Source organism: Malaya genurostris, chromosome 3, assembly GCF_030247185.1.
Source record: "Malaya genurostris strain Urasoe2022 chromosome 3, Malgen_1.1, whole genome shotgun sequence".
NCBI classification, from domain to species: Eukaryota; Metazoa; Arthropoda; class Insecta; order Diptera; family Culicidae; genus Malaya; species Malaya genurostris.
Genome location: NC_080572.1, coordinates 184,461,072 through 184,487,207, shown reverse-complemented (window position 1 = coordinate 184,487,207; position 26,136 = coordinate 184,461,072). Strand labels below are relative to the sequence as shown.

Genomic DNA, 26,136 nt, shown 5'->3' with positions numbered 1-26,136 from the left:
CAAAATTATTACAACTATTTACTGAAATTTCATACACGAAGTATCAGGAGCGCAGCTTTTGCTTTCTAGTATGACGCAAAGACAAGAAATCTTACAGCAGAGACAATAGATTTTGCGCTCCTGTTACTTCTACAATTCTGGTTTATGCTAAACGGGGTTTAATTGTTTGATCGAAAAAGTGCATTGGAGTAAATCAATCAACTGGAAATAAAACAAAATCACCCGAACTGCCAAAACGAACCCAGTCAAAGCATTTACTTTGCTTCTCTCACTGAACCGCTTCCTTCCAACGGTAGTGCGGATGAACAAAACACGTAAGGATACAGCAGAAAAACCATCTGCATTGGGAAGCAAGACGTTTTTGTGCATGTCCCCCTACACCTCATGAGAATCGACATAAAACGAATTTCAAAGTTGAGCATTGTTGGTGACTATCTCTCGAAAGTTGGTGAATTTGAAATGAACTACTGTTTATTGTGGGTAGTCATTCTCAGATTGAAAAGAGTAGAACAGATATCGATGAGAGCAAACGGCGACATTCACGAGAGAAAATGTCATGAGACCTATGACATTTTTCATATGCTACATTCACGGCGAAGTACAATCGGCGACTGCTGTCATTTGTGCGGTTGGATTGTCTGCTGTTTCGTGTAATTCTCCAGTACCATTCGCAACCCTGGTTGCGTCAATACGGGACAGTTACATATCAGATGATATGAAGTACCATAATCACACAAATCACACGAATAATACTCAGCACGTTGAATAGTAGCCATGTGATAATTGAGTTTGCAATGTCCAGTCAGAGCTCTGACCAAAATACTGCAATGATGCTTGGAGAAATGTAGACTCTTTGACATTTTCAGATTTAAATCTGGTGGAAATGCTTTTGTCTGAGCGGAAGTTTGCAAGCTGCGCCAGTAGCTGGCATGTTTCGATGCAGCCCAAGAACGAATCTTGTGCTTTATCCAACTAGTTGAAAGTGGTAAAGCTGGTTCAGGACCAACGAAATCATTCGTTGCACCAGCTCTAGCCAACTCATCAGCCCATTCATTTCCAGTAATACCAGAATGGCCGGGTACCCATAAGAAGTAAAAAGCATTTGAAATGCTGAGGTCTTCAATTTGAGTTCGACATGCGATCACTAGATTCGACCGTGAATCATTCGAACTGAGTGCTTTTAAGGCTGCCTGACTGTCGGAACAAAAATAAATTCGTGTACCACAGATCCTCTGCTGAAGTGCTGATTGTATTCCACACAGAATCGCGTAGATTTTGCTTGGAATACAGTACAGTATCTACCAAGTGAATGAGACTGCTCTAGCCTCATTTCACGACAGTAGACACCAGCAAAACCATTCAACAGAGAACCGTCCGTATAACAAACTATGTGTTCATCAAGTTGTCGTTCCAGACAACCGTATTTTGGATTCGCATACCTATACAGAATTCAACGAGTAGTCCTACGTCAAAAATTGCGATATCAATGCAGTGAATAGTAGTACAGATATCTACGCACTTGCACATTCGATTAAATTTGGATCTCCTAATAGTCAATATTATAGGTAGGTCAATTTCCTAATAGTCAATTTTTGAAAATGCCTTTCAGGGAGGAAGAGGAAGCTTCCTAATGGCTTTTAGAAGATCTAATTTTTGCTCCTTAAGAAGTTTGCAGGTTTGCTCTCTAAAAATTAGATCTTAGGTAGGTCCAAGTGTACAACCACAAACGATAAGAGAGCGTCTCTTGCTCATGAAAAGTAATTGTTACGGTCATCGCTAAATGGTGATTCTGTATTCTAAATAACTGTAGAATTGCAATTTCATGTATATCAATGATAATGATTACGGCGACATCTCATCAGATGTTTGTAGTAGAAAAATACTGATCTGAAAGTTGATGTTTTCATAAACTAATTGTACAACAAATTTTTACCAATTCCATCATGTTTTGTCGGCCCCTGGATGTTGGCGCCCGAGGCGGTCGCCTCACTCGCCTCGCCCTCACTACGGCACTCTCGAATACTCGAAATGAAATTTAATAAGATATTTAAGAGAAATGTGTTTGCAAGATGTTGAAATTATCCAAATCTTTACTCAAACAACTTAAATCTATGGAAACTTCCTTTCGATATTGGTTTAAAAGCATATTTTGAAATATTCTGAAATTCTTTGGAATCTATTGATCATGTTCATGATATGTAACCATGTCATAGTGCATCATCCTAAGCCAGATTATCTGTTTGCTCTACTTTGCAACGATTGAATTATTCACAAAAATGATATCTGACAGTACATGGAACTGAGAATATAAAACTTATACATTCACATCACACAATGAATTCTTTATCTTGATAAAAAAAAGGACGAAGTGATGAAGATTACTAAAGTTTTATATGGGCAAATGATCAACTTTATTTGTATTATTTCAAATGTATTTACTATGAAATAAGAAAATATTCTCTATAAGTCGTATCGATATTTTGAATTAAGAAAACTCCACTTTAAAATTGGCATGCCTAAGCCTAAGCATTCAAGGCTGGTAAAAAGATTAAATTAGTTGAAATTCAGTTTTTGAAATGACTGAGTAGAAACATATATTGAAGAAGCCAAACGAATAAGAAACTCACGGAAAAGATTATTTTTTGGAAAAAGATACGCTTAGAGACGGGGCTCGAACCTGCGTTATTATGCAATCCGTGCATACGCGTTACCATTTCGCCACTCTATGCATATAATGTTAAGCATAATATATAAACCTGCATTTGCGGCCTGTTACGACATGGAAGCAGCAACCCAGTGAATCTGTTTTTGGTTATATTTTTTTTGCCGCCGGATTCCACGCGCCCTCTAGGCTGATTCTGTCCGAAGAAAGAGAATAGGTACTATTCTTCTCCCAGTGGACTATTAGATCTTTGTGACAATCTGACATCAATGTACAGAACTTAAGATCAATAAAAAGCAGGATGCATGAACATATTTAACGACCTCGGCAAAAGACCAAACGGGAGCGGGTCATTTTGCCGAAAGTCGTTTCGCCGAATAGGACATTTCGCCAGAAGGGTAATTTCGAATACATCATATCCTTATTTTTGGTTATTATGCCTCCTGTATAAATGATGTGGCGCAGCCACAGAACCAAAGCCAAGCCGGCTGAGTTGGCCGCCGACCCGCCGTCGGAAGCAGCGGCCTCTTGCATACAAACCTGAAACCGCCTCGTTTGCCCGATCTACTCAAAGCTAGGTTTCTCTTCTTTAGTTAGGTCCGAACGAGCGGGAGTGAAGTCGGACAGCACACGAATCAAATCGATGTGGCGAAGCTGCATTAGATATTTTTTCACTTAGTGAATGGAAAATATCACATACCTTTGCTTGGTAGATACACCCTAGCAATTGCTTTGATGCTTAGTGACTAATAGTTAACAAGTTTCCTTGGGAACTCCGTCCTGAGGTTAACGTATTATCATCTATTTGTGTTTATTTTAAATAAATTCCAATTATAATATTAGGACAATTGCAGGAATCGGCGAAATGGCACTTTCGGCGAAAGTCATTCGGCGAAGTGGTGCATTCGGCGAAATGTCATTCGGCGAAATGACTTTCGACGAAACGGCTTTCGGCGAAATGGCTATCGGCGAAATGACCCTGATCCAGACCAAACGGTTAAAACCAAATATAAATAAACTCTTTCGTTCATTCATATTTAACGCAACTTTGGAGTAAGCCGAAAATTACACATCTTGAAAGTTGATTTCACTAGAATCGCTACAAACAGGAGCGGGTCATATCGCCGAAAGCCATTTCGCCGAAAGTCGTTTCGCCGAATGCCATTTCGCCGAAAGTCGTTTCGCCGAATAGGTCATTTCGCCGAAAGTCGTTTCGCCGAAAGGGTCGTTTCGCCGAAAGGGTCATTTGCCGAAAGGGTAATTTCGCCGTAAAGGTCATATTTCCTGCATGTTATGTCTCCTGTATAACTGAGTCACGATGGCTCGGCGGCACAAAGCGATGTGGCGAAGCCGCATTAATATTTTTTCATTTTCACTTAATAAACGGAAAATACCACCTAGATTTGCCTGGTAGATACACCTATGCAATTGCTTTGATGCTTACTAGCTAATAGTCAACAAGTTTTCTTGGGAACTACTTTCTGAGGTTTAAGAATCAATCTTTATTCAAGATTACAACAATCAATCATTATTCAAGAAGTACAATGGTAGGTTAACAAAACGGGCGTTAACGCTATCATCTTTCGTTTGTCTTTAATTTAAATCAATTCTAATTACGATTTCATGTCGATTTCAGGATTCGGCGAAATGTCCCTGATCCGCTACAAACATTTATTATCATTTTAAAGTGTCAATGTAGTCTATTTTCTGTCGACATTTTCGAAACACAATTCATAAGCCCTTTGAACCACATATTGAGTTATGTGATTCTAATTACAAATCAAACTACGTTGATCCTGCAGCAATTCTGAAACGTCTCAGGAACCAGCAAGCATAAATGCACTGGTGTTGGCTATCCCGACAAGCAGAATTTTTTACATTATCACGATTTTCCCGAAGCGACATCGGAGCAACCGAAGATGACCTTCCCCAACAAGGGATGACAGCCACACCACCCCACATTTCGACAGCTCCGCTCAATCATTCCCGAGCCGAGAGGGAATGATCCCAGTTTATAATTACCCATCGTTCCGGGAGAAAGTTACCCAGTGGAAGTGTGACTGGGCACGTACTCTGTGGCTACGAAGATTGTGTGCTGAAACTTTTTTGCGACAACATCGGCACACGGCAAGCCAGACGCTCGATAAATTTTCTTCGCAATCATCGATCTGTGGGTCCGGGCAAGCATCAGCGCGCGAGTCCTTGTTGTCGCTTTTATGCCATACGGAATCGCAGCGGCTATGTGTATATAAAATAAGAGCATTTTCCGGGAAAATGCTCCAATCTGTTGAAGGCATCACCAACACATTCAGTGGCACACTTCAAAAGAGCGAGCTGAGAGTTTTCTGTTGAGAGTAAAGTAGGTACATAGCTACCATCGCCCAAGGGGGAGCTTTTGAAATAAGCTCGGTCGATTCTCGCCGAGAAGCATTGTTTTATGTGCTATTATTGCCACGACCGAGAATGCAATGGTGCCGAATCGATAGTAGCATATCAACGCAAATGATTCGATTCTGCGATTTCGAGTGGACAATGCATCAATATTCTTTTGGTCCATTTCAAAACTAAAACTAACCTTTTGATTCTCTTACAACACGTCAATTTACCAGTATTTTTAGTCCCTTAAGGGGTTATACACCTTCTGACACGAGAAAACTAGTCCACTTCTTTCGATAATTTTGGACCATGGACAAAAAACCTGTCCTAATGGCGTAATGATGTCTTTCTCAGAAGATTCATACCACAGACTAACAGACATGACACTATGAGTAAATTATTCTAGAAATAAATTTTCGTGGCGCACTAGTTCCATCTATATTGAACTGCGCGAGCTATTTACTATCGGTTCACACCTTGTGTTATATAAAAGCAGTGTTGGTGATTTCCGAAAATTTTACAGAAGCGGCTATATTGCTATCTATATTGTATACAACATTTTCAATCCGGTAGAAGATGCTACAAGAAATCGTGTCTCTCAATGCATCCTATATTTCTTCGCTCCACTTTATACTCTGAGTATTTCACGGTCCTTAAAAAGATTTACAGTCTGATAATGATTGGTGCTGTGTGGAATTTACCAAGAGAGAATCGCAAGTTGACAATTATCGCAGAAAATCAAATCGAAAATTTGACTTGATGATTCTCATACTAGGTTGCAATATTTCAAAACCCTTGTGTGGAGCATTTACAGACATTTTCATGGACACAAGTTATACAAAGGTTATATGCACATAGAATAGGCGGCAATAGTTAAATTGTCCACTGCCCATATAGAATAGGATCGCGAAACGAGAATAAACGACCGTTTGTTGCTTCAGAGAGGATCCCCACAGCAGCGTGCTAACCTTTGATTCTCAGAAATGTCATCGAGAGAAATTCGCTCTCGCACTGGTGTCGATTCTATGTTAAATGAGCCATGCCGGGTTTTTGTTGTTGAGATGATGGCCCTTATTACCGGTATCACTTCACGGTGAAAATCGAGTGAAGTGAATTTAGGTCCTTAGCACAGAAGTCGCTCCAAAGACAAAAGTAATTATTCGGATGAACTTGATGTCACGCCACCAAAATTTTGTTGAAAAAATTTGTTTTTTCCACCACAGTGATCACTTCACTATGCGTGATATTGGTAATAGGTGAAATCAAGTGAAGTGACATGTAAGTGAAGTGAATGTGAAAGTGGAAGTGAGAACGGTAATAAGGGCCGATATCCGTCTCTCTTTGATGGCACTGATTCAATCGTGTGAAGAGTTGCCAGTGAGCGTTCTTTGATACGATAAAAGCCATCTTTGTGCAAAAGTTTTTTTTTACTAATTGGTTCCCCCCCGTTTGTCAACGCAGAACAGCTGCTTGCAGGGATGCCTGATTTCATCAGGCTTTGTAGAATATTTGAAAATTAATCGTCGCAATAAATTATGGGATTACGTTGATAATATGTATGAAATGTTCAAAACGACGAATGTAACAATGAGAGACACTGAAAATGTTGACATAAAACTTCGTATAACATTCGATCTCAAAACCATTCAATAGCGTTCAGGGTGATGGGGAGACCTTTCATTTGATCAAAATCGGTCCAGTCATCTCTGAGATCTCGACCTCTTTATTGACAACACACATGCATACATAAACATTTGGTAAGTTCGCCGAGCTGAATCGATTGGTATAAAACACTCGGTCCTCCAGGTCTCAGAAAATTCTATATCTATTTTTTATATTTTTGTCGATTTGGATTTGGAATATCGGCACGATTATAAACTCCAAGCACGCTTCTTAAACCTAGCGTTTAACCCGAAGAAAAATGGTTCCATTGATGAAACGTTCCCCGAATAATCGACGGAGTTTAAGCTAGCCCGATTTTAAATAAATGGAAATATAATAAGATATTGTAAACAAGAAAAACGTGAAACATCTCTAAAGAACGATCTCACCAGTATCCTGCTTCTCCTATCCTATAATAAATGCTCGCGGGTGGGTTTGCTGTAAACCAATTTCAGATTTTCAGCTTGAAAAAGATGATTGACAAATTTTCATACATTCCATTTAAATCTGATAACAGAAACCTGATACACCCAAACCTCCGTTTATGAACATTTTTTATACGTTACCCCCTTTTACGTAACTCTTTTTACGAACCAAATCCCAAATAACGTAATCTTTTTTTACGAACCTACTTCGTAAAAAGAGATTTTGGCATACATCGAAAGCGATTTCCGACGCATTTATATTCCATGGAAACTACTAGAATATGGGTATTTTTGGAACGGGTTTAAAAAGTAGATTCCGGGTATTTTGGAAATCCAAGATGGCGACTTCCGGTTGATTTATATTCCTTAAAAAACTCTTACAATATGAGTATTTTCGGAACGGGATTGATGAGTAGATGTCGGAAAACAATGTTGGAGGTGGTTCTGAAATTCAAGATGGTGACTTCCGGTTTATCGATATTCCTTGAAAACCTTTACAATATGGGCATACATGGAAAGTATTCAATAAACAGATGGCGCAAAACTATGTTTGATGTTGTCTCGAATTTCAATATAACATATTGGATACCAATAAACGATGTTTGAGCTCGTTTCAAAATTCAAAGAGGTGACTTCTGGTATAGTGTTTTCAAGGAATACTAAGTTCAAGGAATGCGGCAATCAGAACCATCTAAAATATTGTTTTCCGACATCTACTTTTCAATCTCGTTCCGAAAGTAAGTGTTTTCAAGGAAAATCATCAAACCGGAAGTCGCCATCTTGAATCGCCATCGTTTTCGAAATCTACTCATCAAACCAATTATTGTAGGGAATTTGAGGAACATGGTAACAGGTTTTGAGAAATATCAATATACCGGAAGTCGCCATCTTGGAATTCAGGACCACCTCAATCATCGTTTTCCGATATCTACTCGAAAAACTCGTTCCAAAAATATCCTTATTATTAGGGTTTTCAAGGAATATCAATAAACCGGAAGTCACCATCTTGGAACTCAGAGCCACCTCGATCATCGTTTTCTGACATCTACTCATCAATACCGTTATGAAAATACACATACTGCAAGGGTTTTCAAGGAATATTAAGAAACCGGAAGTCGCCATCATGAATTTCAGAACCACCTCAAACATCGTTTTTCGACATCTATTCATCAATTCCGTTCCGAAGATAACCATATTGTTAGGGGTTTTAAGCAATCTCAATAAATCGGAAGGCACCATCTTGGATTTTGAAACGAGCCCAAACATAATTTTCTTGCACTTTCTCTTCACATTTGTTCCCAAAATAGCCAACAACATTCATTACACAAAAGTTTTTTTACGAAGTAAATTCTAAGTAACGTAAACTTTTTTTACAAACTACCTCTTTTTATGAACCCCGGTTAGTTAGTAAATGAAAGTTTCGGTGTATCACCGACAATGATATGCAGATGGCGTTTCGATCAGTTAACATCGTTTAATTTTGGGCGATAAATTCACAGCTTTCGTCGCTTGAACATTTTTTAGTTTCGCGAATCAGCATTATTCAATAAATAAGACTTTTCACTAATCAACACATACTTACTACAGCTGCACTATCACTCAAAATAACTGTTTCTACTAATTACTTCAATTACTTTACTACAAGTTGTTTGATACACATATTAGAGTTTGAGAGTAGCACTTAGACATCCCATTGTACTCCAAGTGATGGGCAACTTCTTTCCTCTTAAAGGTCATTCACTTCATCGAATCAGAAAAACTTTCTGATCCTATGTGCGGGGTTGGGAATCGAACCCTGGTGGGCTGCGTGAAAGGCATCGGCTTACTCATCACGCTATATCCGCCTCACGTTCCCTTTTTAAAAATCTGTCTTGAGTCGAATTGATTCGGATTTTGACACCTTTTCTGCTGTTCATTTTATGGAAATGCTCATATACCTTATGATGAAAAAAAACCGGAATTTTATTAAAAAACGCAAAATTTCAATTTTTAATAAATTTCTTTATTATCACCTTCAAAGTACTCTCCTCCTGCGGCAATACATGCATGCCAACGCTTGATCCAATTTTCCATACAAGTTTTATAGGCCGCCGAAGGTATGGCCTTTAGTTCACGAAGCAAATTCTCTTTTATGGTCTCTATGGTCTCAAAACGCTTTCCCCGCAATGGACATTTTAGGTCTGGGAAAGAGGAAAAAGTCACACGGGGTCATATCTGGAGAGTACGGTGCTTGGTTGATAATATTGGTTAAGTTTTTAGCCAAAAACTGCGACACAACCAACGCTGTATGAGCCGGCGCATTCAGATTTTTTGGCACCAGTCTAAAAGCGACGCGTTTCAAACCCAAAACATCAGTAAAAATGTGTTCGGCTGATCCATAAAAAATGCCCAATAACACAGTAACAGATCAGCTGAAAAGTTCGTATCGTTTCTATGAGAGGGCGCCACTAGAATTAAATCCATACCATTTTCAGTTAGTACCAACCTTCAAAAGATACGTGTATAAATTTGACAGCTGTCTGATTATTAGTTTGTGAGATATTGCATTTTGAGTGAAGCTACTTTTGTTATTGTGAAAAAAATGGAAAAAAAGGAATTTCGTGTGTTGATGAAACACTACTTTTTGATGAAAAAAAGTGCCGCCGATACCAAAAAATGGCTTGATGAGTGTTATCCAGACTATGCACCGGGCGAAGCAACAATTCGTAAGTGGTTTGCAAAATTTCGTACTGGTCATATGAGCACCGAAGACGATGAACGCAGTGGACGTCCAAAAGAGGCTGTTACCGATGAAAACGTGAAAAAAATCCACAAAATGATTTTCAATGACCGTAAAGTGAAGTTGATCGAGATAGCTGACACCCTAAAGATATCAAAGGAACGTGTTGAACATATTATTCACGAATATTTGGATATGAGAAAGCTTTGTGAAAAATGGGTGCCGCGTGAGCTCACAATCGATCAAAAACAACAACGAATTGATGATTCTGAGCAGTGTTTGGAGCTGTTATATCGAAATAAAACCGATTTTTTTCGTCGATATATAACAATGGACGAAACATGGCTCCATCACTTCACTCCGGAGTCCAATCGACAGTCAGCTGAGTGGACTGCACGCGATGAACCGAACCCAAAGCGTGGAAAGACTCAACAATCGGCCGGTAAGGTTATGGCGTCTGTATTTTGGGATTCGCATGGTATAATTTTCATCGACTACCTTGAAAAGGGAAAAACCATCAACAGTGACTATTATATAGCGTTATTAGAGCGTTTGAAGGACGAAATTTCAAAAAAACGGCATCATTTGAAGAAGAAAAAAGTTTTGTTTCATCAAGACAATGCACCGTGTCACAAGTCGATGAAAACCATGCTGAAATTGAACGAATTGGGCTTCGAATTGCTCCCTCATACACCGTATTCTCCAGATTTGGCCCCCAGTGACTTTTTCCTGTTCTCAGACCTCAAGAGAATGCTCGTTGGTAAAAAATTTAGAAGCAATGAAGAGGTAATCGCTGAAACTGAGGCCTATTTTGAGGCAAAGGACAAATCGTACTACAAAAATGGTATCGAAAAGTTGGAAGATCGCTATAATCGCTGTATCGCCTCTGATGGCAATTATGTTGAATAATAAAAACGAATTTTGGCAAAAAAAAAATGTGTGTTTCTATTAAACGATACGAACTTTTCAGCCGAACTGTTAATCTCTCTAATCGGTACATAACGATTTTGCAACACGATTTGCTTCGCCGATTCAATGTTTTCTTCAGTAACAGATGTTGTTGGGTGACCAGAGATCTCATCATGATCCAAGCTTGTACGACCACCTTTGAAGCGTTTATACCACTCGTATGCCTGTGTTTTTCCTAGACACGATTCACCAAAGGCCTTTTTTAACATTTTCAACGTTTCGGAACACTTAAATCCATTTGCAACACAAAATTTGATGCACGCACGTTGTTCTAAATTTTCATCCATTATAAAAATCGCCACACGAAAACTTTTCAACTTCTTTGTATAGACGCCAAACAAAAACTAATGCGATATGCGTCAAAATTTGACAGAATGTCAACGTTGAGAGAATAAAAGTTTATCGATTGGACAAGCGCGGCAATTTAAAATGAAAATTCCGGTTCTTTTTTGATCATAAGATACGTATTCCTAAATTCGCGTTTGAAGCAAATATAAATAATATATGAAACTGGAAATAGTTGATGTGGACAGTATGGACCGTTTTTTATTGCAACACTCTCGATTAGTTCATTCTCGATAGACAAATTACCATTTTCGGAAGCTCCACATTGAGTGTTATTCAATAGTATATTAGCGCTTGTTTGGTGACGGTAAATATTAATGTATTTGTATTTTTTTTCTCTCACCTATCCATCAATGGACCGAATCGGTCTCTAACGCGATACCACCCAACACTCGATGGGGTGAAAAACACCGAACACGGATTTCATTTGCGACCCAACCGATGAATGGCAGGATTCCCCCCAAACATAAAAGATGCAAGAATGCGAAAGTTGAAAGAGCGCAAACTGGTAAACAAATCTCCCTACTGCAACAGTCCCAACGGTGGCCAAAATAGTGTCTGCAGCAGCCCGAACCCCGGTAGTAGCGGGAGCAGCGGTAGCAACAGTAACGGCAATGTACGATTAAAATCAGTGGATGCACTCCCGGTAAGTACCTACACTACCTCACTCCCTAATTCCAGCTGGTTTGGTACATATGTACTCGTTTGTAAGAGTTATGATTTTTTTTGACATTCGTTTCGGGTGGGCAAACATGATTTTCTCGCAAAGGCTGGAATGCGGAGGATATTTTTTCCGGTAAAATATCGATTAATTCCGACCATATACAACCCATTGAAACGGCCGAGTCCGGGGACCTGCGGAAACCGTCAGTGGCAAAGTTGGTGCTCGGCGGGAAAAGGGCGCCACAACAAGTGACAGTCTTCGATCGTGGGAGAGGCCCAACTGGGTCGATAGCGAACGACTGTGCAAAATTCAATACGAAAAGTGTGAAGCCGAGACACCCCCAAAGTTCAGCTCAAATTTTTCCACCCACTCTCGGCTGTGGCTAGTCGCTGCCTGCCATCCAACAGCGTCGTCCAGTAAATATTGATTTGTTTTCCACCGTGCGTTTGTTTGCCTGTTCGTTCATTCGTTCGTTCGTTCGTTGGTTCGTTCGTTCGTTAGTTAGTTAGTTAGTTCGCTCCTCGCTGCTGGCTAAGTTGTCTCGGTTGCTAGTACAGTACATAAGGCCCCCGGAGGGAGTTGACGCGATGACGGTCGTCGGTGGGCTCTCGCTAGTCGCCCAAACTGGCGTAAGATGATGCTTCCTTACAGTAAGCTTGAAAGTACAGAAATGCCGAAAGAATACGTGGCAAAAAAATATCCAAGTTTTACCATCGATCGGCTGCCAATCAGTTCCATCCGTTGGCATCGGAGTGCGTTAGAACCGAGCAGCTGGAATACGAATTATTGTGACAATTCCACTTCCCTTTTGGTCCGAAGAACCTTCCGTAATTGAATCATCATCGAACAAATCAATATCGAATCAATTATCTAGTCTCAAGATACTTGTACCGCCTTTTCACCATCCCAAAATCGGTATGTTGCAGGATTTTATATAACCTGCGAATGCGCAGGAATATCCGTGGAAATGGTAGAATTACACTGCGAACAGTTAAGCGGGGATGCTTCGCCACAAAGGAGCTGCAATAAAAAGGCGATAAATTGCAATTTACCTAATTGAAGCCGACTCCACACACCTACCGGTGCCGGTTTCGAGTATTGGAATCTCGTCCATATGTGCTAGCCGAGGTAAGCCATTTCTTCTTCCATCGCCCCATCCTTTTACAATGGTATATCGCCTTCAGGAAATGCTTCCTTTCCAGCTATTTTCATATGACACTAGCACTGTTTTCGGCAAAAGTCCTGAAACGGTAAAGTAGAGGAAAGAGCAGAAACATAGATCGGGCTACTCAAATGAGAATTTACAGTTTGGAAAGTGACTTTCAGTAAACGGTCAACTTTGATTCAATTCTGATTTTCATTTATTGGAAACTTTTAAAAAAAGTCGAAATTTCTACACGTAGTTGAAATAAGATTATCATATCCATTATTGAAATAAAAAACTCGCAGTGTTCATTATTGATAGCTCAATCACAGATGTTTTTCCAATCTGTCGGTCAATTAGAGATCCTAAATGTAGAGTTAATCACCTATAGAACTATATTCCTTTCATCCCGGAGACGAAAGCGCGTTTTTTCGCACCCACGAGTGACTTCACGAAACGGTTAGATTCGCAAATTCTGGTGTATAAATGAATGGAAGAGAACTCACGAGAGGAGAGGTACACTAGTCTAGTCATACAAACACATTTTCATATGGCTCATTCCTGTTGGTAACTGACGGTTACCACCGAAAGTATGACAGAGTATGCGTTACAACTCGAGGACAGGCGTGCTTCTTCGGTCGATAAACAACTGTTGGAATGGGTTTCGAATGCTTACCGTGAAGCTAGCTGCATCAGCTAACGTCTGTGTTTATATAAACAAGAGCGTGACGACAAACGCAAAGGGTGACCCGAAAGCAAATGTTATACGTGGGTCAATCGCAGTTTATATGAAATTCGAGCTAGCCACAATATTCTAAGGATATATACTCGGCGTTCATTTGCTACATAGTCAATCTGCTGTAAATTTGAGAAATTTAGGAATGAACGCAATACTACAGGGTGCACAAATTCTTATGGTTATAATTATTTATTTTTTTGGAAACCACACCAATCAAGTAACTATATCCATTAGCCAAAGCGAAATGTGCACGTTTTAATAACCTTTTCGAGTGTAGTGAGTTTTCAATAACCTTTTCGAGTGTAGCGATGATTTTGCCATGAATGTTTGCCTTAAGCATGTCAATGGTCTGAAGTTTGCGGAGAATTCAAATCTGGACACTTCCAAATATCAGTTAGTTGTTGAGTCCAGATTAAAAATGGGAAACGTATCGTTATTTATCGATAATATCGACATCAACTTAAAATCTATATTGTCGATTATTTACAACGATGACAAAAAAATATCGATATTCGATATTGCAACCATAGAGTTAAGTGAAATTATAATGTCATATTTTTATTTCGCTTGTGTATTTTTTATTCAGTTTTAGCATCAAATAAATGGGGCGTTCCACGCAAAATCAGCCACCCAAAAAAACACTCGAAAATATTCAACACGTATTTTTTATTTCAATATGGTACGTGGAATTTTCGTGATATGATTTTTTTAAATTTCTCGTTTACAAAAAGAGCCTTTTTTTCAACAGCTGCAAAATCTAATAAAGATACAACAATTCGTCCAAGACATGAAATGTGCGTTTTGTTCTTTAATTTTCAAATAAGCAATTCCATAGAACTACCTCTATAACACATGGATCAATAAGTCCCGAGACTAAAGCAGAGATGGCACTCGTAGTAAACCAGTAACCCCTTTATTTTAGAGTACTAACCTATGCTTGAAACGGGTCAAAATTTTAAGTCGATCCGACCAGAAACAGCTGAGTTATCGAGGTTGGAGTAAAGTCGTTTTGTAGTTTGTTTAAAAAATGGAAAAAACCGAGTTTCGTGTTTCGATAAAACATTGTTTTTTAATGGCTAAAAACACCGTGCAAGCGAAACAATGGATTGAAAAATGTTATCCGGACTCTTGTCCATCAAAAGTAACGATTTGTCGGTGGTTCGCCGAGTTTAAACGTGGTCGTACCGACACAAATGACGCGGAACGCTCGGGTAGACCTGTGGAAGCCGTTACACCGGAAAATGTGAGTGAAGTGACAAAAATTATAATGAAAGATCGTAAAGTGAAGCTCCGTGAGATTGCTGAGATTACACAGATATCATATGGAAGTGTATTTACTATCCTTCATGAAAAATTGAGCATGAAAAAGGTTTTTCCAAATTGGGTGCCGCGATTCCTTTCGATGGAACAAAACCAGCAACGAGTCACCCTGCCACAAGTCGATGAAAACAATGGCGAAATTGAACGAATTGGGCTTTGATCTGCTACCCCCCCATACCCGCCATATTTAGCCCCCAGTGACTACTGGCTCTTGGCTGATCTTAAAAAAATGCTCCAGGGATAAAGATTTGGCTCAAATAGGGCGGTCATCGCTGAAACTGAAGCTTATTTTGAAGCGAAAGATAATTTTTTTTATAAACATGGTATTGAAAAATTGGAAAAACGTTGGAACCATTGTATCACCCTAAAAGGTGATTATGTTGATGCATAAAAAAAAATTGCAAAAAAAAAATGTTGTTTTCATTGTTAGTCTCGGGACTTATTAATGAAATAAGATAACAAGTGAATAAACAAATAAAAAAATTTCAAACTTGGGCCTAATTTTTTTACTTGTTTTAGTTGAAAAAAGAAGTCTTACGGGTTTAACGCGATCTTGGGAAAGTGGAAAGATTAATACTTTCGGAGCAGTGATCAATCACGACCCGCACGCGCGGAACGTACCGCAGCGCAACTCGCTCGAATAAAGACTGTCTCAGAAAGTATAGACGCACTTTGATTTCGCTGTAAATAATTCACAAGTGTTAGATATTCAAATTTTATTCAATATACTGATAATATTAGACTACAACAACAGAATATTATTATCAACATTTGCTACTTAGCCATTGTAGACTAGCTGGCGCACCTTCTTGCGAACGTTCCTCATTAAATTACGTACAGACTTCTTGGCGACAAGTTTTGACACTTTTTTCCAATCTTTTTCGAACTGTTGAATGGTTTCGGCTGCCGAGACATGTTTCCTAAGATGTGCCTTCGTTAATGCCCAAAATTCCACAATTGGTCGAAGTTGTGGGCAATTTGGTGGATTGGTAGTATACCATTCTACCGTTGATTTCAAGTAGTGCCAAGAAGTAAGATCTGGCCAGAAGACAACAGGATCCTTGTGGCTTCGAATCATGGGTAGAAGTTGTTTTTGTAAACATTCCTTGATGTATATTTAGCTGTTCATTGAAGCAGTGGTGATGAAGGATTTCGAAATCTTACCGCAGCTACAAATTGCTTACCAGACCATAACTTTCTTCCCAAATTTTTCGACTTCAATCGATGTCTCGGACTGGTTTAACACTTGCCCTTCTCGCACCGTATAATATTGTGGTCCCGGCAACGATTTGTAATCGAGTTTCACGTAGGTTTCGTCGTCCATGATTATGCAGTTCAAATTTCCAGCAAAAATTGTATTGCACAGCTTTCGAACCCTCGGCCTGATCGATGCTTCTTGTTTTGGACTACGTTTTGGTTGCTTCTGCTTCTTATAGGTTCGAAAATTCAAACGTTCTTTAGCACGAAGAACATTTCACTTCAAAGTGCCCACTTTTTTGGCCACATCCCGAACTGAAACCTCCTTCTTTTGCTCGAACGCCTTCAGTATACGTTTATACAACTGAGGGTTAGCAGAACATTTTTTTCGACCCGTTATCGGTTTATCCTCAAAGGTGTTATCCTCACCGAACTTCCTGATTGCATTTCGCACGGCTTTTTCACTTACTCCTTCCATTTTTGCTATCTTTCTCAGTGACAGTCCGCATTCTGTGCACCATTTGTACACAATTTTTCGACGTTGTTCTGCTGAAAGTCCACGCATTTCGAAACAAACTAAAAAAAAGGATTGAACAACTGCACAAGTGGTTAGAGAAGAGTGTAAACAACAGGACGCAGCCATACAAATTGACAGATTCTGAACCATTGCGAAATGGCAGCGGTTTTTGGTTGCGTCCATACTTTCTGGGACAGTCTTTATGTGTCAATATTGTCAACGATCCCACTTAGCAACCCACTAAGCAAACGGTTATATTTTGGTGGTCGTTGAGAGCTTGTTGCAGTGCGGTAAAATTTCAATTTCAATCGAATAATATCAGATGAAAATGAAATTTCTGACCACTGTCCGGCAGCATATCGATACAAATTCTTTTGACATTTGTTGCCATACTCAAGTGAAGCTTCAAGAATTCATCGTTAATTTAATAATCGTACCTAGGCATTTGAAGTTTTGTTTGCTCAGTTTCATGTGTCAAGTAGTCTAGCTGCTTCATTGTCTTCACTGTTGGTAGTGAGCAAGTTCGAATGAATAGAATTATAAATAATAGTAGAATAATAAATGAAAACTGAAGAAGGAAACTATTAATTTATGTATATTTTGTAATTTATATTTCAGCTATCTGGTTTGTCTTTCATCTATTATCTTGAACCAATTCGAATGTTTACATGAACCTCATTTGAAGGCCGCTCTCACACTATTGAAAGAGAGATTATGTTATTTCAAGAAATCAACTGACTGTGGTTAAACTGAGCTTTGATTTGAAGAGAATTTGAAGAGAATTTGAAGAGAACCGAATGCTGCCCGTTCGATACGTCAGCGAACGTTGTATGTGTCAGAGTGTTAAGTTTACTTCAGTAGAGAGATCGTCAGTGACAACGTATTGGACCAACGAAAGGCCACCGTTGAACTTTTTTTTTCTAAGAGGGATATTTCCTTCTCGAAGCTATTGTGCCTTTTGACGACACTGTGCTGCAAGTTATTTCCCCAAAACGGTACCTTCGTCAACTCACAACCGATCATGCGCAGTAAAAATGGGCCAAAGTTTCGTTTCGTCATTTTTCCCCATCATGCCGGCGAAAGTCCGAGAACATCTGATCCTTGACGGTCGTGATGATGCCTGCTTTCTCGATAATGGGCCACGGCAAAGTTTTATAAACAATCAAAATTTCACTCCAACTAGCGAACTGCGATCCCAGAGCAAGTGAAATTGTTTCCAAATGCAAATACATACAATTTGAAAGCAAAATGCAATTTGCAATAATATTTATATCACTATTCAGTATCAATTTTGTTTTTAAATTTTTAGCTATTTTAGTTATATATGTATTTTTAGAATGCCGTGAAAAATTATGAAAGATAGCATACAATTTCCCACGTACTCTATAATATGTTGAGGACAAAAGTTCTACTTGGAGCCTAAATAACTCTTAAAGTTTTTGAGGATTATCAATATTGGACAGCTTTCCTAAAACATTATCTGTAGTTGGATGAACGTTAAATTTTCATAAACAGATCTATCAAATCCTTGACTCTAGCATCGGACATTGACTACTCGGCACGCAGTTTCCTGTAGCGTTACGCAAATATCCACTAGGGCAGAAACATCCCGATTTGCAGAGTGCAAGACATATCCTGGGCTTTCTGTTAGAGCACGTTGGTTGACATTGTGATCCACAGGCAGAGTATACTTCCGGTTCGGGACAGATCACTGTAGGAAAATAAGAACATGTTCAGAATAGCTTTTGCAGCAACGATTTCTTGTTTACCAGTTTTTGGGCACAAAGATTTCGGAATGCAAACTCCCTCCGAAGACGCAACACCTAGAGCAACCACGAAAACAGCAATGATTGTTAGTTTCAGTGTTACCTTCATTCTTACGTTTGAACTGATCGACGATCGACGAACAAAAGACGAATTTGATCTTAATAGTAATAATTTAATAGATGTCACTTCAGAGCGTTGCTTAAACAGCTGTTTGGAGAATGGGAAATGATATGGAATAATTTGTTTTGAAACACAGCAATATTTGTTTTATCAACTCTGATAGTTCAGCTGAAATACTACTGTGTTAGTTGGATTAGTTAATGAATATTCTCAATAATATAGGGCTCCGTACCGGGTACAAAAGCAGAAATGGGGCGGGCTCAGCATGATTGATTAGACAGTTAATTCCGATCAAGTCACAAACTTTTTGCCTCACACTGTTGGCTAACCTGGGCGGCCATTTTGTTCCACCATCTCCTAATCTTTTTCGTATTCCGCCCGAGTGACCTTTTTCACATCTTCAGTTTAATGACAGTTTGCCAAACTAAGAGAGAAAACTTTTCAGATCCATCGTAACCTGGTATGTACGAAAGCATACGATTTTTCGGGTGCTCCGAGGGAAAAGTGGATACATTGCTTCTACGTTTGGGTATGTCGACTTTTTTTATCACAAAGAGTTTTCTATCCGTAGCTGCAAATAACTTGCCATATCGAACACTTTCTTGGAAATTTGTCACCATAAATGAGTGTGAGCTTGCTAGGGATATCATCAACGACTTTATAAAAGTTTTCTCCGTTAAATTACTCATAATTCATCTCCACGTGCGTTTCGTCTTTCATGAGAGTGCATTTTTTGTATTCCTCAGAAACCTCATTGTACAACTTTCAGGAACGTCTCCTAATCACTAGAGTCTATTTCAGCATTCTGTTTAATTACTCACTAGCCTGATAATAGCGAAACGCGGACGACTTCTTCTGACGGTGCTTGGACTGACAATCGATTGTCTTAGCGTTATCATAATCCGACTTGGCTGGATTTGCCCAGATCGTTCTCAACGTTTTCAAATGCAGCTTTCGATTCTTAATTCCACTACGATGATCGCTTCAATCATGCCGATCGATAGTATGCCTCTAACGAGAATGTTTGTGAACGGATGCACATGGCCGATTGATGTTTGCATTTTTAAAAAATGGACGAAAATTGGCGATTTTTCATGAGTTTACCTTCACCCGCACTTACGAAACTACCCATGCAGCATCAATCATAGTAACCCATGTGTCAGCAGACGAAATTTGACAGCTCTATCAGTCGAACTAAAACCGTGAGGGCAAAACAGTGAAGCAACTTCGATGTGCGCAGACGAAGACACGAGACGTGCGCGTTGAAGGAACCGCACCCCGCCGCTTTGAAAACGGACATCGTACGGCTCTTTGTGGACGCCGGATACGCCCGCTCCGGCATCTACAACATCTCGGCACTATTAAACAACAATCAGAGCATCGAAAGAAAGTCCGTATCCGGGCGGCCGACGATCCTGAACGACAAGAAGTTCCAAAAGTAAGCTGAAGAGGAAGACCGAGAGAAAATAGGCTACATCGCTGCGTGTGCTTGGCCAGGAGGTCGGTGCAACCGGCAAAACCGTGAAAAAGTACCTGGCGAACATGAATATACATGTCAGGAAGCGGAAGTCGCGTCCTCTGATTTCGGAGCTACTGGCAATGACGCAGCGGCAGCGGCTGAATAACATGGTCAACTCGATTTTCCCAGCAAATTGCGACGTAACGGTGGTGATGGATGACGAGACCTATCTTACCCTGGATGGCAACGACTGGCAGGGCACTTCGTATTTTACTTCCTTCCGAGGTGAAGTTCATTTCACACACCAAGTTCCCCAAGAAGGTGCTACTGTGGCTGAGAATCAGCGAGAAGGAGATGTCCAAGCCGCTCTTCTTTTGCTCCGGACTGGAGGGGAAAGAGAAAATTTATGGTACGAAATATCTGCCGAAAGTTGCGTCATTCGTCAAGAAATACCACAAGGACGAATACACGATGTTCTGGCTGGATCTGGCGTCAGCTCACTACTCGAAGCGATCGTTGGAGGATATTGAGCGGCTGAATATTGATGTGGTACCCAAGTCGGCAAACCCGCCCAACGTCCCTCAGCTGCGTTCCATCGAGAATTTCTGGGAAAACTTGAAAACTGAGGAGGAATTGATAAATAAAACGAAGGAAGAGCTCAAAACATGCCTACACGCATGTTTTCGTTTGTCATGGCGTATGTTCCAAATTAAGATCGCTAGCAGGAGCGTAGATTTTTTTTTGCATGTAAGCATAATCACCTTCAACACGCAGAGAAAAATATTGTAAAAGTAACTAAATTTTGGTTTCTCGCAACGATTTATTTTATTAAAATAGTGACAAAAGAAAATTTGGTTTAATATAGCATGTATTGTTGCTTGAAACTACAAAACTAGATATTAGATTTGTCTCAGTGAGTTAGTTTATTTCAATAAATATTTTGTTAAAAACAACAAATATTTGACTTGTGCATTCCTGTCAGTTTCTTAACAAACAATTCCATAGTAAATTTAACTTGCAAAATCAGTTTACAATGAACTAACTTTAGATGAAGGTAATCTTTATAGTGCTTTGAGTTTATAAACTTGGCAGTTGAAATAAATGATAAGATATAAACTCAAAATGATTACTATTTTTACTTACGCTTTTTGTTTCTTTAAATCCGTCTTTTTTTGTTGTTAAGAATAAAATGATTTCTTTCAAAATAATTTGGAGGGTTATTTTTGATACATTTTTTGTCGATTTATTTTATTTTAGCAATTCTAAATACTTACATTAATAAAATTACAATTATTTCCAAACCACAATCATGGCGCGATGCCCTTGCAGATCGGTTAAAATGGAGATATCCTATAACATTTTTTTTTGAAGAAAACGTGTTATGTAATATTATGAGGTTTTTAATATTATTGATTATCAATACTTACGCTTTTATTGTTGAAATGCTCCACGGTAAAGAAATGAGCAGATGAAATTTCACTTTTTGAAACACGTGCATACTATTTTGTTTATTCACAGTTGAAAAATTGTCTCTGGTTTATAAGGAATGTAACTGACACGGTTCATTTCAACAATAAACTGTGTTGTATCATTGTACAAATTAGATCATAGATGAAAGGAATCAAAATTTTTATTAACATAAATATAAATTAGAATTGAATCAACAAAAGTTTTGCCAATAAAATCAACGCAACTTTTGTTGTTAAGCAAACAATTGGTAGTTTATTTCAACAATAAAATCAGCTGGAACAGCAATTTTTTTCGTTGGGTTAGAATAAAATGTTGATTCACATCAAACAGAGATCATTGTTGATGTTGGAAGGGGAAAATTGGTTTGAAACAATCATATTCTAGATAGAAATTAACAAAAATAAAATTTAATAATCTACTAACTGTTTCGTTCTTTCAAACAAGCTCCATTTTTCTGCGTGTATGGACAATTTATCAAGAGCAATTATCTGTCCATATCAAGCCAATATTAACGACTGTTAAGTGCTACAAGTGCTACGACAAGAAAAAATACTATCAATTGAAAAAGAGAAAAAACAACATTGTCAGAAATCTCCACTTTGACCTTAAAAAATTGCATTTGATGCAGTTCTCCTAAATAAGTTGCATACTGGTTACACCGAGACGTTGGACGCGGAAACAAAAATAATTCACTGAAAATCTGACAAAAAATATACTTTCAAAAAATGCAGTCGAAGATTTTTCAAATCATAGATTTTATCATAGTTACGAGAAGAATTATCATCATCGTCAAATAATAACAAAACGAATTATTGCAAAACAACGATTTTAAAATCTGATTCCAATGTTTTAAAAATATGGTTCACACACTTGTCACCTCTATATCACACACTCAGAACTACATGAATAACACCTTAAAACCAATGTAACTGCAACTGTAGCACATGCTAGCAGATTGCATTATCGGTCAACACATTTCGCACGTGCCACCGGTATAGGAAAGAAATTTTCTTACGCATGATGGAACCAGAACTTGTGTCGTCTATTTCAAACCATCCAAGTGCGTTAGAACGTTTTTATCTATGGCAAAGTAGCACGTTTTCTGTTGCATCAAGAGAACATCGGGGTCAAATTAGACAGAACGAAATTTGCATTTATATTCCTAATTAAAAATATGTTGATAATTATTCAACCAGCTTTGTCACGGAATTGCAGAGAAAAATTCCACGAGAACTAATAATCATCGTGTTGAAAAAGAATTCTATTATGTCGTGTCTGTTGTTTTACATCGGTGAAGGACCGAAAATAATGCTTTGATTAAACAGGATCTGACAACTGGTGTCTTTTTCCTGAAAAATGTTTTTCTTCTTATTGCGGTTGCCCCCTGTTATAAATAATACATCCCTCGCGACCACTGTTGCCAGTAGACATATTTATACGTTTCAACAAGCTTCTCCCCTTATAACATGATGCTATTTATCATTTGAAAACATTTAGACATATGTTCACGGAACGACCGAAATTAGCTCTGCGCCTAATTCGTATTTCTGTTTTTGAATTAGTTGATTTTAACAACAAAATTTCCAAAATAACTATAAAATTAGTGAAAATTGAGAATTTATTTGCTGAAAAAAACTCTTATTTTTAGAGAATGTGTTTAGTTGGCGAATATTCTGGACACAAACCAGCAATATTTCAATCCAACACGAAATTCTCATTGACAACTAATTTTGTTTTTAAAACAGAAAATTTGTTTCTATTTATCTATCACCATTATTACTGAAGGACAGCACAAAGAAAACAAAAATGAAATTGGTTTTATTAACAAGTTTATTAGCCACAAATTTCTTGAGAAGTGTCAAAACAATCCATTAAAAAGCTAAACTGCTTGCAAATTGTTTAGATGTTTTACGCATGTATTACGATATATCCATATATAAATTTTTAAACCGGTATGTAAAAATGACGTAAACTGTTAGTGGAAAGTGTATTTATTCAGAATTTGTGCGCATTTGAAGCGATTGTGCGTAATAATGTTTTTACGCGGAACAGTGAATTGAGTTTCGAATGTTGCACTTGCCGTTCGATGTACTACTTGTATTCGGATTTAATTTTCCGAGTGCTCAAAGTTTTCAGTGAGAGAGTCGATTTCGCGAAGTCGAATGAAGAAAACAGCGATTTAGAAGAAAAATGTTCAAAAAGAAGTTTGTGTTTCGCTTATGTCTTTTTCTCCAATACAACATCGTATTTATACCTGCCAATATAGAAAAGACAACCGCGAGTGACATTTTTTCCGGTAGTAGTGTGCCATCTAGTGGCTAGTAGTCATTACGGTGTTAGCGTTATTTCGGTGACAGAGCGCCATATAGCTGCAAATGGCAGAAACCAATTCAACCATTTATGTTGGTTGAAAACAACGTTTTATTTCTCTAATTCAACTAAAAAATTAGTTGAATGGATATGAAGTGTGCCCTAGCTAAGAAATGACAATTGGTGAATTCAACTAAAAAAATAGCCATTTCAACAAATATTGTATTATTACCAAGGGAATTAGAATTTAAAAAATCTAAATTAGCAAAAGTAAAATTTTTTTAGTTGTCTCAAAAAATAACTAACTAAAATCAGAAAATCAACTAATTTTTTCGCCAAAATGCTGATATCGGTCTTTCCGTGTTATATCAGCTAAAAATAAAGCTTTGAAATCATTTTCATCAAATGTATTTTTCAAAGAAATCGTTTTATTGAAAACTTTAGATAAATTTTTTCAAAAACGCTTATTTTTTGACAATTCAATTATTATTATCGACGATACTGACAACACTTTTATACGACACTGCAACATTAGACTGCCTATAACCAGAGTGACGACATCTCATCCGTAATTTTGGCAACAATTCAAAACATTCCATTAGCTTTACATTGAATTGACAGGTCGTTTGCTCGTTTGGAACTGGGAGCTGTCATTCCAAACGAACAGCTGTCGCCACTCTGATTATAGTCACTCTCTGCAACATATAAACAATATATTACCAAATTCTGAATTTGAACACTTTTCTTGGATCCTTTTACTCAAAATTCAACACAATTCAGCAAATTCGGAATCTAGGTAATGCAGTGAAATAGTTTCAGAACAGTTTTGAATAGCGATAACTTGATAGATGGTGATCCATAATTATTCTTCAGGGAAGTTTGGTAAACTAGAGATAATTCATCTGTCATCTAGATGTAATCAAGATTACAATGTCCCATACAATCCATCGATTTATGAGTGTAGATGAACATTGAAAAACGTCAAAAATTCTGGTTTCTTTAGATTCGGTTTCTAATGACTTCTTTCTCATGTTATGTTTTAATTTCTTATAATTTTGATCTACAGACTTTCAATACAGATTTTTGTTTCCTTGGTACAGATTTACAACTAGCAACGAAATCAACAACAATACCATCGATGCGGCAATGAATGACGAGACGAACCGCGAACAAACTGCCCCTCAATCCTCGCAGGAGGAAAATGAAAGCTCCTCTCCCCCTAGAAAAAGAGTGACAACGAGATCCAATACAAAAAAAAATATCTAAAAACTCAGCTAAATCGGCAACGTAAAGCTTGTACGCAAATAGGCCTGAATAAAATATCTTTTAAATAATAACAAACGCTGAGTATGTCGAAAATTTCACTCATGTTATAACTTGAGGATTTTTGTACATAAACCAACAATGTTATAGCTAAGACGCATGTTGTTTTGCTTCAAATAATAAATAAACTGAGACTGACGTTGAATAGAGCTCATCGAGAGGTCGTATTCAAATAATACATGAAGTTTCCAATATTAATCTAAAGCTTGTAGTTTTAACTTTGAAGTTATGCATAAAGTTAAGCGTCAAACATAAAATTATCTGCATATTTGCGAAACAGAATGTGAACAAAGAGAAACTATCATTTCCAGTTAGACCCTTTTAGCGTGGCACTATTCAGTTCTTCTGTCAATTCTCTGAGTGCTGCACTCATATTTATTTTCAAATGGATCCAATTTACCATGTTGTCTACTTTGAGTTCGTACACCATTTCGAATGAAACCCCGTCGCTTACCGACGGAACCGAAAAACTCCCTAATGTTGAGTACATTCCATCTAACTTCGGGATTCCATTCAAAACCTAATTTTAGGTTAAGTAGCTCTTAGTAGTTACCTTAAGGCACTTGCAAAAATATGTTATACTGAAATGGTGAATTATATCTACTCACTAGTATGTACCTTAGGTTGCTGTCAAAGTCGATGCGAATTGCAAAACGAGGCGAAGCGTTTTGATGCGATGCACGGTTTTCGCACCGCGATCATTGTGACATGTTTGCTATGATTCAATAAAACCAGCTTGCACGCGCGTGTGGACGCTTCGCAAATCGCGTCCACTCTGACTCTGACACCCTGACACTTTGTTCACGCAAATCGCGTTAACCGATCTTTACAGAATATGACTATATAACTTCAAACTTATGTTTGATTAAACAATATTTTTCATTTAATGTCAATGTCAAACGGAGTGATCAAGTTCTCGAAATATAGATGCATAATATATATCAGTTT

At 38.2% G+C, this 26,136-nt stretch overlaps 1 protein-coding gene across 5 annotated transcripts in view; it reads left to right on the top strand.

Annotated features, from left to right (window-relative positions):
• LOC131439535 (uncharacterized protein DDB_G0283357-like) overlaps window positions 1-26,136 on the top strand; it is an 82,187-nt gene that overhangs the window by 23,662 nt on the left and 32,389 nt on the right. For all 5 annotated transcript variants that reach the window (XM_058610667.1, XM_058610665.1, XM_058610666.1 and 2 more), the window contains exon 3: window positions 11,611-11,804. In XM_058610667.1, coding sequence (XP_058466650.1) covers window positions 11,611-11,804 — 194 coding nt within the window. The remainder of the gene's footprint in view (window positions 1-11,610; window positions 11,805-26,136) is intronic.